The sequence below is a fragment of the Leptopilina boulardi genome, unplaced genomic scaffold (assembly GCF_019393585.1).
Source record: "Leptopilina boulardi isolate dan_hultmark-lab unplaced genomic scaffold, ZJU_Lbou_2.1 LbouV2_364, whole genome shotgun sequence".
Taxonomy (NCBI): domain Eukaryota; kingdom Metazoa; phylum Arthropoda; class Insecta; order Hymenoptera; family Figitidae; genus Leptopilina; species Leptopilina boulardi.
The window spans coordinates 1,007,419-1,024,963 of NW_026137934.1; the positions used below are offsets into that span (position 1 = coordinate 1,007,419).

At 27.7% G+C, this 17,545-nt stretch overlaps 1 protein-coding gene across 2 annotated transcripts in view; it reads left to right on the forward strand.

Annotated features, from left to right (window-relative positions):
- Window positions 1-10,723, forward strand: part of LOC127286894 (protein rhomboid) — a 285,703-nt gene extending 274,980 nt beyond the window's left edge. For both annotated transcript variants that reach the window (XM_051313517.1, XM_051313516.1), the window contains one exon: window positions 10,212-10,723. In XM_051313517.1, coding sequence (XP_051169474.1) covers window positions 10,212-10,453 — 242 coding nt within the window. In that variant the 3' untranslated portion in view covers window positions 10,454-10,723. The remainder of the gene's footprint in view (window positions 1-10,211) is intronic.
- Window positions 10,724-17,545: the final 6,822 nt, after the last annotated feature.

Consider the following 17,545-nt stretch of genomic DNA (forward strand, 5'->3'; position numbering starts at 1 on the left):
TCTGTCTCTCATTCTCAATATGGCGCTTTTTTCTTCTGCCATCGTTTAATCTCTCTCTCATTTTTTTTTCTCTTTTTTCTTTTTTTAAAAGCATTTTTACAAATGAGACCATTTTCTGATACAAATCAAAGTGAAAATCAACACAATATTGTAAAGAAAGGTAAATTAAAAATAATCTTTCTTTTATTTAATTATACAATTTAATCTATCTTTTGTCTCTCATCAAAATTAAATTCAAAATTAAAATTTTTTAATATTTTGTATAAAAATTCTAAAAAAAAAAATATTTTTTATATTATTAAAATTAATGATAAATATTGTCCTTTCTATGGTATTATATTCTTTATGTTAAATTATTTTTTTATTATTCTCTCTCTCTCTCTCTCTTCTTTTTGTGGGTAATGCGAAGCTTTTGCTTTTAGCGGGAGAAACGATGCGATTTTTTTTTCTTTTTTTTTTTAGGAGATTAGTTGTAACTCCATCTTTATTGTTTTTAGCCAACGGTGTATGAAGGGGAGATTTTCAGAAGCTTTACATTAGTGTATTTCTTTCTTTTTTTTTTTTTTGCCCAGAGAAAGCAGTAAAACTTTGTTAATTTTTTACTTCTTTTACCGCATGTATTATATTCTATAAAACATATAGAATGGATTTTTGAAAAAGATTTATTTTTCAAAATATATAGAAAAGTTTTCTAGTATTATATATATATATATATATGCGAAATTCGTAGCGGCGTCCTTTAGTTTGAAAGTAACCAAGGGGATTTAAAAAAAAAAGGTTTCTTGTCTGCGAAAAGTGCGCATACACAATAAAATATTCCGTCGTAGGCTTTAGAATATTTTTAACTTAAATCAGTAATCCTTGGGGGGATTTGAAGATTTTTTTGTCATAATTTTTTAGCCTCCTTTTTCTTTTACTGAAAGCTACTTTTAATATTTTATAGAGAAATACGGATTTATTTAAATGGACATTGAAAGAAAGAAATTTTTTTTCTATATAATATGATTTTTGGCCAATTTCCAAAATCTATTTATGAAAATTTATCAAATGCAGAGAAATTCATTTTTAATATAAAACTTTTATTTTTGAATAAAAAATTTATTATCAATAATTAATTTTTATAAATTGGAAAATATGAGAAATTTTTTATTAATAATCTAACATTGTAAATGTTTAAAATTCTAAGTATATATAATATTAAAATAAAAGGTTTTTATTTTAATATATAAATATTCACTTAAACGATACTCGAAGGTGATTTTCATTATATGTTACAGAATAATCTCTTCATTAATTAAACTAGTTCATTAATTAAATATGTTAGGTAATGAAAAACTGTCAGTGAAATTTGCCCTCGAGGAAATATCCGCTTCCGTTAAACTAACCACTTATCAGAAATTTCATTCCGTGAATAGTTATCGGGAGAACAGGTACATCACAAAACTGTCAGTCAAAGTGAAAATGAAATGACCCAGATCCCACTTTATGTCAGAGTGCTTCATATCAAGTTTACTTTTCCAAGGGATAAGCAAATAAACGTATGTCAAATAAAGATCATCTCACTAACCCTATACATCACTATATATTGTTTTCATATATATACATATATATCTATATAGTCATTTTTCTATTCCCCAATTTATTTCTTTGTTTACACGATCTGAATGAGGCAATGAACTAATTCATCTCCTTAGTATATTAATAAAACACTTCGAAATTCATCTCTTAATGCTGATGTTGATAAATCGTTGTCTTAAAGAAAACCAAAAGTTTACTTATTTATAAGCCTCAATTTAGTATTAGGAAATAAATTATAGAATACACGGAGAAAAAAGATTTCTTTTATAAAGTAACTTTTACTACTTTCAGAGTAAAACTGGACCAACTCGAAGTTTCTGCGCATCTCTGGCAATTTTTACTCCAAAAATAGTAAAATTTACTCTAGAAATAGTAAAACTTACTACGGAAACAGTAAAATTTACTACAGAAATAATAAATTTTACTATTTTTGGAGTAAAAATTGCCAGAGATGCGCAGAAACTTCGAGTTGGTCCAGTTTTACTCTGAAAGTAGTAAAAATTACTTTTTCTTTTTCTCCGTGTAGAAAAATATCTATATTGATAAGTAAATAACAATTTATTTCAGTCTTAATATACAGAAATAGCAAAAATTTTTTTTTTCTTTGTATTTATTTTCGTCATGTAATTTGCATTATATTTTGTCTAATTAATTATTTGTTGTTTTAAAAATATTTCTTTTACTTTTATATAAAGTACAAAATATTTTTAAAGAGAAAGAAATTTTTGCTTTGAAGTTAAAATGAAATTAAAATTGTTTAATTCAAATACAAAGAAAAAAAAAAAACATACAGGATAACCGAAAATATTTTCATTCCCACGGGAATTTTTCGTGTGCCCACCTATATGTATAGGCACTTTGAATGCAATAACATTTTCAATTATCGTTCTAAACACAATGTATGTGTGTGTTATATATTTTATCCAAAATTCTGTCGTTAATTTTAATTCTGAAATATTAAAAACAAATATCATTAAAATTTTTTTTTTTGTTTATTTCTTCAGCATTGTTCGGTGTTTCGAATAATAAATTAAAGAATAAATTAGTACACAAATTTTTTTTTTTAATTTTGCTGCCTTTATTAAATATAGTTTTATAGCGGAAATACTAAAGAAATTTTAGTAAAAAAAATTTGCAACCAGACAAAAATTTATTCTATAATATTGTAGCATCAGTAGTACAAGTCAAATTAACGTCAGACATAATATTCCGAATGCATAAAATTTTAGTTTCAGTAGTATAAAACAATTTTAGTCAGATAAAAATTATTATTAATTAATTATTATTTAAGTGTATATAGTAATTATTCGAGTAAATTTTTTTATGGATTTACTATTGATTTACTATTGAAGTGAAATAGAATTTTCTCGAATTTAATATCAGTAGTATAATAATTCTAGTATCAGTAGTGCAAGTCAATTGTCGTCAGACATAAATTTCTAAATTCTTGTAATTTTACTTTTAGTAGTAAAAATCAGTTTTGGATAGACAATCAGTGATAAAGAAAAGTCACATGACTCAGACATAAATTTAACGGATACCTGTAATTATATAGTATCAGTAGTATAAGTCAATTGCAGTCGGGCATAACTTGACAAATGCTGCAAATTTTACTTTTAAAAGTGTAAAAAAGACAAAAAAAAACATTTGTGAATGTAATACATTTGGTATTCTTTTATATATGTTTAATGTTTATTTTTTAATTTAATTTATAATTTACAATTTAATTTTCCTATGTGAAAGGATATCCGAAAAAAATTCGATAATTACTTCCGGAAAATTTACTTATTAGAATTTCCGTAATTCCTTTCACGTGGGTTATAATTTAATTTAATTTTTATATTTTAATTTTATAATTATTATTTTTTTATAGAAGAATTTAATTTTAATTTTCCAATTATAATTCTATTCAAAAATATAGAAATAACAAAAATAATAAAAAAAAGCAATAAAAACAAGTAGTAAAAGAAAGTTCCAGTCGGACGAAAAAATATAAAAAATATTATAGTACAATTGTAGTCAGACAAAAATTTCATCGAATTATTGTATTTAAGATCGAAAACTAGTTAATAATAGTCAATCGCTGTAATTAATTACATAATCTCAGTTACATATTCGTAATATAAATGACACCTTACTGGTTCTAGAATCCTGGTTTCATTATTCTGTATTCAAACAATCTTGTAACTTTGTTGAAATGTTAGTAGTAAAAGCTACTTAACAGTTGCACAAATGTGACATAATACTTGAAGTAAATATTGCTATATATATACGTGTTCTGACGCAGTGAACGGGACCTTACGATAAACTAAATTTTAGGTTATGTTTAGTTTTACCTTGAACGTTTATTTTTAATTATTTGAAATCAAAATCAGTTTTTAAATACTGAAATATACTATTAAGTAGTGTATATTTTCGCTGTAAAAATCGTAAACATAACCTAAAATTTTGTATACCGTTAGGTCCCTTTCACTGTGTTAGAATTTGTATAGGTATACTCAATTATACGAGTCTTTAGCGTTTGTTTTCATAAATTAGATTCTCAAACTAGAGTAATAAAATAATGCAAAATAAATTTTGGAGGACCATGAATCTATAGAGATTTAAAAAAAAGAGAGAGAAAAGAAAAAAAGTGGCTAGGAGAAGTGAGCGGAAAACGGGTGTAGAGATCCAATTACTCGAAGAAGCGCTTGAGGTAGTAACGGCTTACAAAGTGCCCACGATTTCGTAAAGCTCTATTCCTCCTTGCACCAGAGCTAAACTTTATATACATATATATATATTCGCGTTGGTACATGCTTGGCGCGTATGTGGCTTACTACTCTGTGTACACGCTTGTAAACTCGACAACCTCGTGTACATACACCGGCAGTAATACGGCTAACCTTAGGCGAAGTGCAAACGAGGGTGGCATCTAGGGAGAAGGGAAGTCGACAGAGTGAGTGAGAGAGTGCAAGTGAGAGAGAGAGAGAGAGAGAACCAGTCTCGTAATCCCAAAGGAATAATCCATATTGGTTGCCAGGAGGCTGCACCACGGAAACTCTGTCTGGACAAGACTACTTCTCATACTCTGGTTTCACGAATTATCCAGACTATATTCTACAAAGGCCGCCGACTATCGATATTGTCATCCACAGAGCTCCAGGGGGACACTAATAAAACTGTAATATCCGCTTGATTGTCGTTTTTTATGACAGAGAAAAAAAATTTAATGGAATTTGTCTGCCTGTTATTATTATTATTATTATTATTCGAAACTATAAGAGAAAAGAAATTTTATTCCAATTTGTAAATTCTGCTTCAATCAAAATTTAAGTAAGTTTATTAATTATGGGAAACTGAAGGTGTGTAAATCTAATTGATTGAAATTATCCCTATTACAAGGAAAAAAAAGTCTCCACAACAATATTTTCTTTGTTCGCAGCACAGTTTTTACAATTGGAGTTGTGATTGCCACAATAAATTTTTTTCTGTTTATATATTTAACTGAAAAATAGTTTTGAAAACAATAACTTTTCACAATTTTTTTTAAGCAATTTTCTTTGACAGGATAATTAAAATTAAACGTAACGTTGCATTTTGAAAAAAAAAAATTTTTTTCCAACTATTACAGAACACGTTTAACTCCATCATTCTGTTGCTAGACAGCCAAAGAAATATATATATATGTTTAGTGAAAAGTAAGCGTGAAAAGCGTTCAAGAATATAACTCACACGACTTATGAGTTAAATCGAGTATATAAGAACACTGAAGGTTATCAAACAAGTCTTTGAACATATTTTTCTTCGTTCCTTCCTGATTATTTTTTTTTTTTTTGTAAAGAAAGACAAAAGAAATACACATACGAGAGAAAAGTATAATGATTACGATGAGACAAAACAGTTGGATGAAAATAAGAAAATATTTATAATGAGTCACGAAAAAAGAAGGTCCAAATAAAAGAGAGTTTTTTTTCACTTTCTCGTATAATTGTATCTTTAATGGGAAATTGTTCTTAAACTTGGTCAATAGCATTTGAATTTTTACTGTCTTGATTTCCATTTTCTTGATCAAAGTTAAAACTAGTTTTAAGGAACATTCTCCTTTTTCTGCAAACAGACCATTTTTTCGAATATAAATTCAATTTTTAAGAACACAGTTTTCTGAGGATCTCAAATTGAGACCCTGAAGTGTATCAAATTGTTGATAATGCAACGTTTTGATGCTATTTATGGTCTCAATTTGAGAGCCTCCATAAAATGTGAATTATTCACTTTAATTGATGAAGTATAAATGAATATCAAAATTTAGTATTATAATACGTTTTAATATTAAACACGTCTGTTTGTAACTGACAGTTACTATTATAGTTAATTAAAAATAATTTTAAAGAATTGTCTGACTAAAGCTGATTTTTACTACTGACAATTTACAAAAATTAAATGTCTGACTACAAGTAACTTTTACTACTTATACACGGCACTTTATAGAATTAAAATCTTTTGTCTGACTAACAGGAAATTTTTACTACTGATAGAAAAATTTGGTATGCCTGACTGTAACTGACTTTTACTACTAATAGTTAAAAAAATATTTTTGTCTGACTGAAGCGCATTTTTACTACTGATATAAAATAAAAATCTCATTCAATCTGACTAATTCTGATTTTTACTACTGATACTGTACTTAATAGAATATAAATCTTTTGTCTGACTGATACTGACTCTTACTACTGAAACACAAGTTCAAAGAATTTAAATCATTTGTCTTACTAACACTATCCTTCATTAAAGAAAAAACAAAAATTACAGAAATTTCACGTGTCTGACTGCAGCTGACCCTTACTACTGATAATTAAATTAAAAAAATTACAGACATTTGTCTGACTAAAATGATTTTTACTACTGATAACACAATTAAAATCTAATTAATCTGTCTATATTTGACTCGTACTACTGATTTTCTAATCAAAACAATTTGAATTTAATTTATCTTTTACTATTCAAATAAAAATTACAGCACATAGGAAAAAAAAACTTGAACCATATGTCTGACTAAAACTGACTTTTACTACTACATCAAAAATTACAAAATATGCCTGACTGCAACTAAACCTTACTACTAATATTTTGAAAAAATAATAACAGTGGTCTGACTAAAACTGTTTTAACTACTCATCCCAAAATCAAAATCTAATTAATCTGTTTGACTACATTTGATTATTACTACTGATTTTAAAGTTAATAGAATTTTAATACTCTCTTTTGCTACTAACAGAAAATCTTTAACAGTATTTCTAAAAAAAAATTATTCCGTATTGATCTCACAGATAAAAATTTTCATTTTTAAAATAATTATAATTTGTTAAAAAAAAAAAATGAAGAAATACTCTAAATATATTTCTTGGACAATTCGAAGAGCGCGTTGATGGGGAAAAGTCCTTTGCCACTTGGGAATGATGAGGTAAAAAAAAATGTAAACTTCGTTAGCCAGAGCGTTTTGAGGTCTAGGAGAACATGTTAGATATGGAGAAAGTTAGCAAAACGGTCAAGTGAGTTTAGGTCAGACATTAAAGTTAGTTTGTCCAAGAACATTTACACCAACATCATATAGTATCGACTCGCTACTTGAAGGCACACACACATTTACATGCTTACTGTATAGGTTTAGAGAATATACACAGAAGTGAAACTTCATAGGAAGTTCTCTCTATCTCTCTCTCTCGCTCTCTAATGTTAACTAGCGATAGTAGAAGCTCTGCGATTGGTCGCGCAAGTTCGACGGATGGTATCATTAATCGCAATTTTCGGCAACGCGCTTCTCTCTTGCAGTATAACTAGAGTCCAATTACCGGTTCCAGGGGCACAAGTGCTCGTTGCATAAGCAAACTAGTTACAATGCCGAGTGCCCACTAGACGATATTGGCACTCTCGGAGCACACTATTGCGACCTGCTATACCCACAGACTGAAGCACAACCGGACAGGGGCACTTTTGAGAGCCGCGAGTGAGAGATAGACTGAATCTCATCCAAAAAGGTCGTTAGATACGCTCAGCTTGCGATAGCAAAAATAAATAAAAAAAAAAAATTTACCTCGTCAATCTGAATTGGGATAAAGCTTTCAGTTTGTTGCGGTTCATAGCGTCCATTTAACATTTCCAAAAAAAAAGGAAAAAAAAACGCCCCTTCGTTTTAAAATACGTGTGTGTCATTTGAAAAAAACTTGTTTAAATATCAAGGGCGAAGGATTATTTTTACCTTTAAAAAAATATGTATCCATTTCTTTTTTGGTGCACTGAAAAAAATTTATTTTATTCAAATATAATTAATCTATTAGATAAAATAAATATATTTATTTGTCTCAAATAATTTTTATTTAGATCCAATGATTATATTAATTGAATCAAATAATTTTTATTTTAATCCAATGATTTTTTATTTGACTCAAATAACTTTTATTTCAATCCTTTATTTTAATAAATTAAACTATACACAGAAAATTAAATGGCATTAAAATAAGAAGCGTTGCAGCTTATTTTAATGCCTTTTAATTTTCTGTGCACTGAGAAAAAAGGTTTGAGCTGAAAACCAAATATTTCATTCAATATATGTGCAACTAAAATTTTTTGGTTGACACAACTAAACTTTAGTTGACAACAACCAAAGTTTGTTTCAGACGACTAAATAAGAAAATGAAAAAGAATTTGGTAGTCTCAACCAAACTTTGGTTGATGTCAACTAAAGTTTAGTTGTGTCAACCAAAAAATTTTAGTTGCACATATATTAAATGAAATATTTGGTTGTCAGCTCAAACCTTTTTTCTCAGTGTGTATTTCTGTTTTTGAAACAAGAAAAAATTGACTCAAATATTATTTCACTGAAAATAAAACTAGTAGGTTTTACTACTTTTTAACTACTCTGAGTAGTACAATAGGTCCTCAACTGAATTTAAACGCTTCTATTAACTATATAAAAATAGTTAAACCAATTAAAAATGTAATTGGTAGAATGACATTTTGTGATTGTATTAACTCAATTTAAAAATGTTCAAACAACTCAAGATGTAAGTAGTAGATTTTACTACTTAAAGTGGTTCAATAGGCTTTAAGAACATTTTTTTGGTACATTTAATAGTATTTTGCAATTGAAACTACTACTTTAAGTAGTAAAATTTACTACTGAAAGTGGTTCAATAGGCTTTTAGAACATTTTTTTGTAGAATTAATAAATCTTTTGCAATTAAAACTACTACTTTAAGTAGTAGATTTTACTACTTAAAATAGGAAATAAAATTATTTTTTATTTATAATTGTTTATTATCAGTAGAATTGACTTTTTCATCCTCTCTCCTATACTGACGCTTATTTTATGCCCTAACGATTATGTACCTAACAGAGAAAATTTCTAACCGACGGGAATTGAACCCTCGACCCTAATGCTCGCAATCCGATACCTTAACCGACTAACCACGCACGCTCGCTACGACAGTCTGCAAACTACTCGAAGACTACTTTCTGCTTGTCCAATTGGTAATTTAACTATTTAAAGTAGTCATTTTTACTACTTTTATTAGTTGCTATAACTATCCTTTTTAAGTTTTGACTTGTCAATTTTTCATCTTTTAATTATATTATAAGTTGTTTAATTGCATAGTACAGTAAAATCTACTACTTAAAGTGATAGTTTTAATTGCAAAGGATTCTTTAATTCTACGACATAAATGTTCTTAAAGCCTATTGAACCACTTTAAGTAGTAAAAGCTACTACTGAAAGTAGTAGTTTTAATTGGAAACGATTTGTAAATTTTACATCAAAAACGTTTTTCAAGCTTATTGAATTAATTAAAATAGTACAAAATTACTACTTAAAGTAGTAGTTTTAATCGCAAAGGATTTGTTAATTCTACACCAAAAATGTTCTTAATGCCTATTGTACCACTTTGAGTAGTAAAATCTACTACTTAAAGTTGTAGTTTTAAATGGAAACGATTTGTAAATTCAACATCAAAAATCTTCTTTAAGTTTATCGAATTAATTAAAATAGTAAAAATCTACTACTTAAAGTAGTAGTTTTAATTACAGACGACTTGTTAATTCTACAACAAGAATTTTATTAAAGCCTATAAAATCATAGAAATTAATAAAAAATTTACTACTCAAAAAGCAGTTACATTAATTAAAGAAAATAATTTCATATAACTGGTGAATAGTATAGTTGGATTTACTACTCTTCAAATTTTGAGTTGACTACAATTCCACTTATTTTTACTACCTTAAGAAAGTTAATTTTACTACCGACTTGTAGTTGTACTTTAACAACATATTTACGTAAAATCAACTATTATTTATTAACTTCTTAAAAATAGTTACATTAACAACATGAACATGATTAGATTAACTAAAAAAGTAGTTATTTTAACTTCTTTCTAGTCAACTATACCCAATGGCATAGTTGAATTTCTCGGCAACCTTTTTTTTCAGTGATTGGTTCAAGAAAATATTTATTTTTGAATAAAATTAAATTATAAATTATTTGACAAAATTAATAGTAAATTTATTGACAATTAGAAAAGAGATAAAGAAAAATAATTTCCCACATTTATTGAACATCTGTTGTTATTGTACTTATAAGAGAAATGTAATTTTTGTTATAGCAAGCGCCGATGTGGGTTTCGCCATCTACGACAGATATGCGGCAGAGCAGATGGGTCCACCTGTCTCGTACGTGGCGCACCTGACCGGTGCATTAGCCGGGCTGACGATCGGTCTTCTTGTACTCAAGAATTTCGAGCAACGACTGCACGAGCAACTCCTATGGTGGGTGGCCTTGGGCGTCTACGCAGCGTGCACAATTTTTGCGATCATGTACAATCTCATGCATCCCGATTATCCCTGACGTGAGGTTAGCTTCGCTTACGGTTATCCAAGTAATACGTAACGCGAAGCCCTAATGACGACCATTCATCGTTGTCGTCATCGTCATTGTCACAATTCATTATCTTGACCTCGTTCATAAGAACATTTAAGAAACAAAGAAAGCTCATGCCAAAAAGAAGATGAAAATTAATCCAAATACCAGGCCACCTAACGTACCAAAGAGATATTTCAAAGGAAACCTGATGACGATAATCCAAACACAAACCAGGAGATTAGAAAAAAAAGAAAATGCTGGGCAAAGAAAAAGGAAAGTGGAAAAGAAGTGACAGATCCAAAGAAATAATTTAAAAAAAAAAAGAAGCAAGAAAATTAGGTCTATAAAAATCAAACTGCAGGTTAGTTTGAAGTTTCCTTTTTTTCGAATGGAATTTGCTTCGATTGAGTTACAATTAAAACTCCTTGAACGGCATTACAAGACTGAACTCTTTCCAATTTTCCCAAAATGGATCAAAATCAAGAAAGAAAGAGAGAGAGTGAGACTAGATTAAAAGTCGCGGAACAAAAATGAAGAGGATAATCGCTCTTTTGATTTATTTGCGCATAATACACAAGGAGAGTGAATTTTCAGGTACGCTTGTTTCGTTAATGCGACGACGACGACGACGCTTAAATCCATTCGCCCTGTTAATCTGCCCGTGTAATCATTACCCTACATTAATTGTATATCATTGTAAATACGATGTACAGCACACACACATACACACACAACGTATATATATAAATATAGTATATAGTAGAGCGTTAAGAAGCCCAAGCGCGTGTGTTCCAAAAGGTTCTCTCTCACGACGTAATTGCGACCTAACGAGATGATCGTGTGTCGCCAGAAGGTCTTGTTACTAGAATACGACCAACTTCATTACGTCCGCGTGTATAAATGAGCAGACCTTTCCTTTTTGCCCGGGTTTATTATCTTTTTCCCCTTCTCACTATTATTTTTTTTTTTTTTTTATTCCCATTGTTGATCCGCGCGCTTGTGCTCAAAGATTCACACACACACGCAAAAAATCACCTTTTTTTTTTCTTTTGTTTTTTAAGGCGCACACCAAGTCACAAATTTTGTAATACCTTTCTTGTGTTCTTAAGTTATTTATATTGTTTCTATTTATTCGCCAGTTTTTTTTTTTTTTTTTTTTTTTTGTGAGTGACTGTTAAAGAGAATGAAAGCAATTGCCTCTAGACTGAACAATTACCCCTGCCCAAAAGAATTTTAATTTCAATATCAGGAATATTTACTTGATGAGCAGTATTTTTTTTTTTTGTTTTTTCTGTTTTTTTTTTTTTTCTTTACTTTTAGTCTCGTTCGTTGATTATAATTGTCTTTTATGTCCGATTCATTTGCAGAGAAGGCGCCTCTTCAAACCACTGGATTTTTGTAATTTTTTTAGTTCAGAGAAAAATTTTTACGATTCGAGTCATTTATCGTTGATCAGTTTGTTTTGTTTCGTTTCTTCTTTAATTTCCGGTTTTTGTGACTGTTATTTAAAATATATATATATTCTTTTCTTTTAATTTTCAGTGATTTTTTAATTATTATTATTATTATATTTAAATGTATATTGTTTAGAGAAAATTTTCCATTTCAAAAAGAGAATTAAATTATATATATAAAGTCTTTTCTTTTTTTTTTTTAATTAAACGTTATTTTTATTTATCATTATATTAAAATTTGTTTTTTTGTTTGTAAGAGGTTGCTAGAGATTTTACCAGTGGAAATTTGAATAAATGCTTCTTTAGCATTTTGTTACCCCCTGTGAATTAACGTTTTGTTTAATGTGCGAATTGAAATTTTGCTTAAACAGCTCTCTTGCTGATAAACATGAAAGACAATTCCCAGTGTATATATATATATATAGTTAATTAACAAATCTTCAAGTAAATATCAGAAAATGTAGATATAAATCTATTTATATACAAGAATTGTTGAATAATTCTTGATGATTATACATTTTTCTCTTTTTATCTCTTTATTTGATAGAAAAAAGAGAATTTTAAAATGTTATATTTTTCAGTAAATTTACAAATTTATATAAAAAGGTATAAAATACTTTTCCGCTTGAAAAGCTAATTATCTTAATTTTTGCTCTATTAAATCTTTCCATTAACTTGAAAAATCGTCCGTGTTGAATTTTTGAATCGGTGAGAGAAAATATCTGATGAAAAAATGTGATAGAATGAGAAATTTTTCTTTTTTTAAATGTTTCATAAATTCCAGGACGAATATTTCACAAATTAATGAAAATAGCTCATTAAATGAGCGAGCGAATATACAATTAAAGAGATTAAAAAGAAAAATCAACTATCTCATAGAATAAATTTTCAATATATCTCAATGATGAAAGTGTTAAAATATTTAAACTAAACTTTTAGTTTAAAAAAAGAAAATTCTCCCAGAGAATTATCTCAAATTCCATTTATTTATTTAAAAAAAAAAAAAAATCAGTCAAGATTTTCTCTTACATTCTTTTTTTAAATATATATATAATATACATAGATATATATTTATGTAGAAAAGATATTATTTTCAATTTATCCAATATTATTTTTAATTTAAAATAATAATTGGATCAATTTACAAAAAAAAAAATTGATTAATTTTGTATACGAATTGATTTAATTTCAATTAAAAATTGTTTTCAATAATTGTTATTTGTTTCAATTACAATTGTTTTCAATTGTCGTTTCTTTCAATTACAATATTGTTTTCTACTACAAATGTTTTTAATTGCAATTGTATTTTATACTATACAATTGTTTTTAATTATAATTGTATATATACAATTATAATGAAATTGAATTAATTTTAATATTGTTTTGTTATTAATATGTAGGGGGAAAAAAAATGATTTTTATAAAAAGAGAAGAATAAATTTAGTATTCCAGCGTTGAGATAGATATAGAAAAAAAATAATTTTTTATTACACTTTTTATTAAGAATAATGAAGAAATTAAATAAATTTTAATAAATAAGGTAAATGAAAGCGAACAATGTTAATTATTAGAGATCTTAATAAAAAGTGATAATAAATTATTAATTGGAGACTATTAAGGTGACAGTGTTGGGATCACTGAGAGAACAATTGGGAGAATGAAAGTTGAGAAGAAGCTTTGTTTTCTTCGGTGATGGAGAATTATTCAAATTTGAAATTGAAGAGATTTGTTGGGCAGGGGATTTTCACGCTATATATATATATATATATATATATATATATATATATATATATAATGAAGGAAAATATAAGAGGCTTAACGATAGAAGAAGCGAGAGTAAATGAGAGTGATGAACGATGCTAGTCAATTAGTGCCCGCCAGGCGACTATACTACGCGCGCTAAACTCAAGGTATCGCAGGGTAACCCACTTAACCCCCCTGAAGAGAAGTAGAAGGAGATGGTGGACAAGTGAGAGAAGAGAAGTCGTAAAGGAGAAAGAGAGAAAGAGAGAGGAAGGGAGAAGAAGGAAGAGACGTACTCAAAGTTACAGTCGGTGGGTATAGCACAAGTACGAGAGAGCAAGAGAGGAGTAATTACGCGTGAATAATTAAATCTGTACCACACTTAAACGAGGCAAGAGGCAAGGTAGCACAGCAGCCGCGACCTGCGGTGCAAAGACCTCGACTTGATGCGCAATCGCCCTCCACCTCCTTCTTCTTCTACTACTAATTCATAAACTATAACAACTTCTCTACGTCTGCCTTACCTCTGTTACAAAACTAGCACTATTGTTATTATTATTAATTTATCCCTATTTCATCATCCCGAGTCAAAATACATTTTTTTTTCTCTCACAAACAGCAAATTATATAAAAAAAATACTAAGCATAAATATTTCCATTTGGTTAATCCAAGTGACAAATTCAAAGAAATAAAGAAAAAAAATTGTAAAATACTTTTACTCGGGATTAAAAAAGAAAATGCGTTAAACGCCTGCGAAAAAATGTATATTTATTATTTATATATTTAATATGGTACCAGTGTCTAGCATAATGAATATTGTTTTTACTAAAAAAAACAAACAAAAAAAAAACCCCATAATTATGTTCGAAATCGCAAATTTTTTATTGTAAAAGTGAAAAAATATTCACTTAGATTGTTAATTTAAAATAATTTTTTTTTTTGAAATAAGTTGTGTGAGAAAAATGTTTGTTTCGTACTCTTAATTTTTAATCTGTGTATTTCTATTTTTAAACCCTCGATAAATCAAAGACGTAATAGAAGAAAAAATATTGTAAATTTCATTGTCGAGAGTGTAAATAAAAATTGTAACTGTAGCGAATGTTGATTGTTTTTTTTTATTATTGAAAATATCTATTGAGATTAAGGTTTTAATTTCTGCTAGAGAGCAAAGTAGTTATTTCTTTTTTTTATTAACGACAGAATATAAAATTGTGAGACCAGAAGTAAAAATGTGAGTCGAATATAAGAGTACGAAACGGTTATAAGAATGTGTGTAAAAGAGAACAAAAAAAAGAATGAATGAGAGAGAGAGAGAGAGAGAGAGATAAAAAAAGAATACAGTAGACACAGAGCGTAAAGCCTGTACCACAAAGTGGTCATCACACAGATTGGAATCTCAGATTTTCTATAAGACTTTTAATTTCCTTGCACAGGTTCTAGAATAATTTATAATTTTAACAATATTATCTCAGTGAAGACTTAATTTATTGATTTTATTTATAATAAATCACGTGTGCGTAAGAATACGGGTTTGAGAGGGGGGGGGGGGAGATTCTAAACTGTGTGAGTTGACGATATTACGTATATAAAAAAAATGAAAAAACAAAATATATATATATATGTGTATATTGTACCTAATAATTTATATTCTATATATATATATATGGTCAGTCACAAGTCCACAAGCCAAAGAGGCGGAGCTAGTAAAATGGTTCAGATGTTTATTAATAATAATTTAATTATGATGTCTCACTAGGTAAATGGTATAGAAAAAAAGCTCTAAATTCTTCTCATTGAAATCCGACTGATTTATTTTCTGATTGAACGAATGATAATTCAAATGAAAAAAGCAAAAAAAAAAAAAAAATACTTTCAATAAAAAAATAAAATTCTTTCACTTGAAAATAAAAAAATTTTCTTTTTGCTTTTCTCATTTGTAAATGGAGCAACAATTTTATCAAAACCAAATTGTTGAATTTGTAAAATACCTCTTTTTTTTATTTTAATTTAATTTCTCAACTCACTGCCTCCATAATAAGTCGCGAGTTATATATAGTCATCACACACATTTGTTTGTCAAGTAAATTTTTGAAGAGGAATGACATTCTGAAAAATATCGATTTAACATAAATTTAATTTACTAATAAAAAAACAATATCGAACAGAATTTATAATTTATTAAAATAAACCATTTGAAAAGAATTTATAATTTATTAAAAGACAATATTGAAAAATTGGCTTGAAATAATTATTAAAAATTTTTGCGGTCTCAGCGAATAAAAATAGTTTGTTTTATAAAAAGAAATTGAATTAAAAAAAAAAAAATGTTTAAATAAATTAAAAGTCTGTTGAATCGATTTTTTCTGAAGTGAATTTTCATTATGTTTTATGTATATAAAAAGTTTTCTACTCTGCTCGCACTGGTGTATTCGTTTGAAAGATATTTTAAATGCGCTGTTATTCAACGATCCCGGTGCGAATGTGTAGTCATAATTACCAAATAATAATTACATTGTACGTTTTCCTATATAGTTCTAATATTTTTCGTAACTCCAATATACGAGAGAGCTCCGTACTTTGCCAGCAAAATGTTGTCTTTTAACAAAATCGATTGGAAAAAAAAAGTGGGGCAAAAAATTAATAACCCGTTATTCACAAAAATTGTTATTTTTCTCATGTCAAAAGTTTTATCCATTGAATTTTCCTTAAAAACACAGAAATGTTTGATTATTTAAATTCATTTTCTTTTATTAAAATTTCAATTTAATTTTATCTTCAATTCCTCTCGTCATTTTATTTAATATGTACATCTAAATGAATGAACATTTTTTACATGAACATTTTTTTTACAATTAAATTTTACTTATGTAAAAATTAATTTAAATTAATTCATGAAGTAAATAAATAAAATTAACTCATGAAATATATTACAATATATGAGTAATTCAAATTTTTCAAAAATAATACAAAAAATAATGAAAAAAGATCTGTGTTCCATTAGGAAAATAAAGGTTAAAACTTGCTTGTTTTTTAATTTTTAAATCAATAAACACCCTAATCCATTGAAATTGTATTTATTGCATTGTATAAATCGTTGTTCAAATCTGTAAAAAGAAGAGCTTTGAAGTATTACACTTCAGCATCAATCGCACTTAATCAGAAATAAATTCATTTAATTATTATAATTACAGTTTTCTCCTTTCTTATCCTGCTTATAATCCGATAATTAAATGTTTTTCTAAGTTCTGCAATTTAATTTATTCGAAGTTAATTATAATCTTCAAATTCTTCTTTAATTTTAATTATCAGTTAATTATTAATTATTAATCAATAGATATGAAATATATATCTGCATTTGAATTTTTGTGCAAAAGTAGTCAATTTCTACACTATCATTTGCGACGATAACGAAATAATTTTATTTTCACTATATAATTACTGTTGGTAATAACTATTAACTATAGATATTATTACCGACTGTAGGTTAAAGTTATCTACAGTTGTTCATTTTTAAACTCTCAAAAAGGTAGTGCTCCATTTATCAACTGTAGTGATAGTTATTACCTGTTATAGGCATTTTTAAATTATCCACAAATGCATTTTGAATGAAAAGTAGTTATTATTTAATAAGTTGACATTAAATAATTATTACTTCTTTTGTATAATTAACTGTAACATTTCTTTTTTCGATTACCAGCAGCCAAACATTTATAATCAGAGAATTTATATTATATAACCCCTGATAGATGACAACCCTTCCTACGTTGCAGTCACGCCGGTCGATTGTCCTGTCACTATTCCTCCACCAATCAGAGGTTTCCATTATTCCCGCGCGAAACGAGTCTACAGCGTCCTCTACTCTGTACTACAACCGTTTTT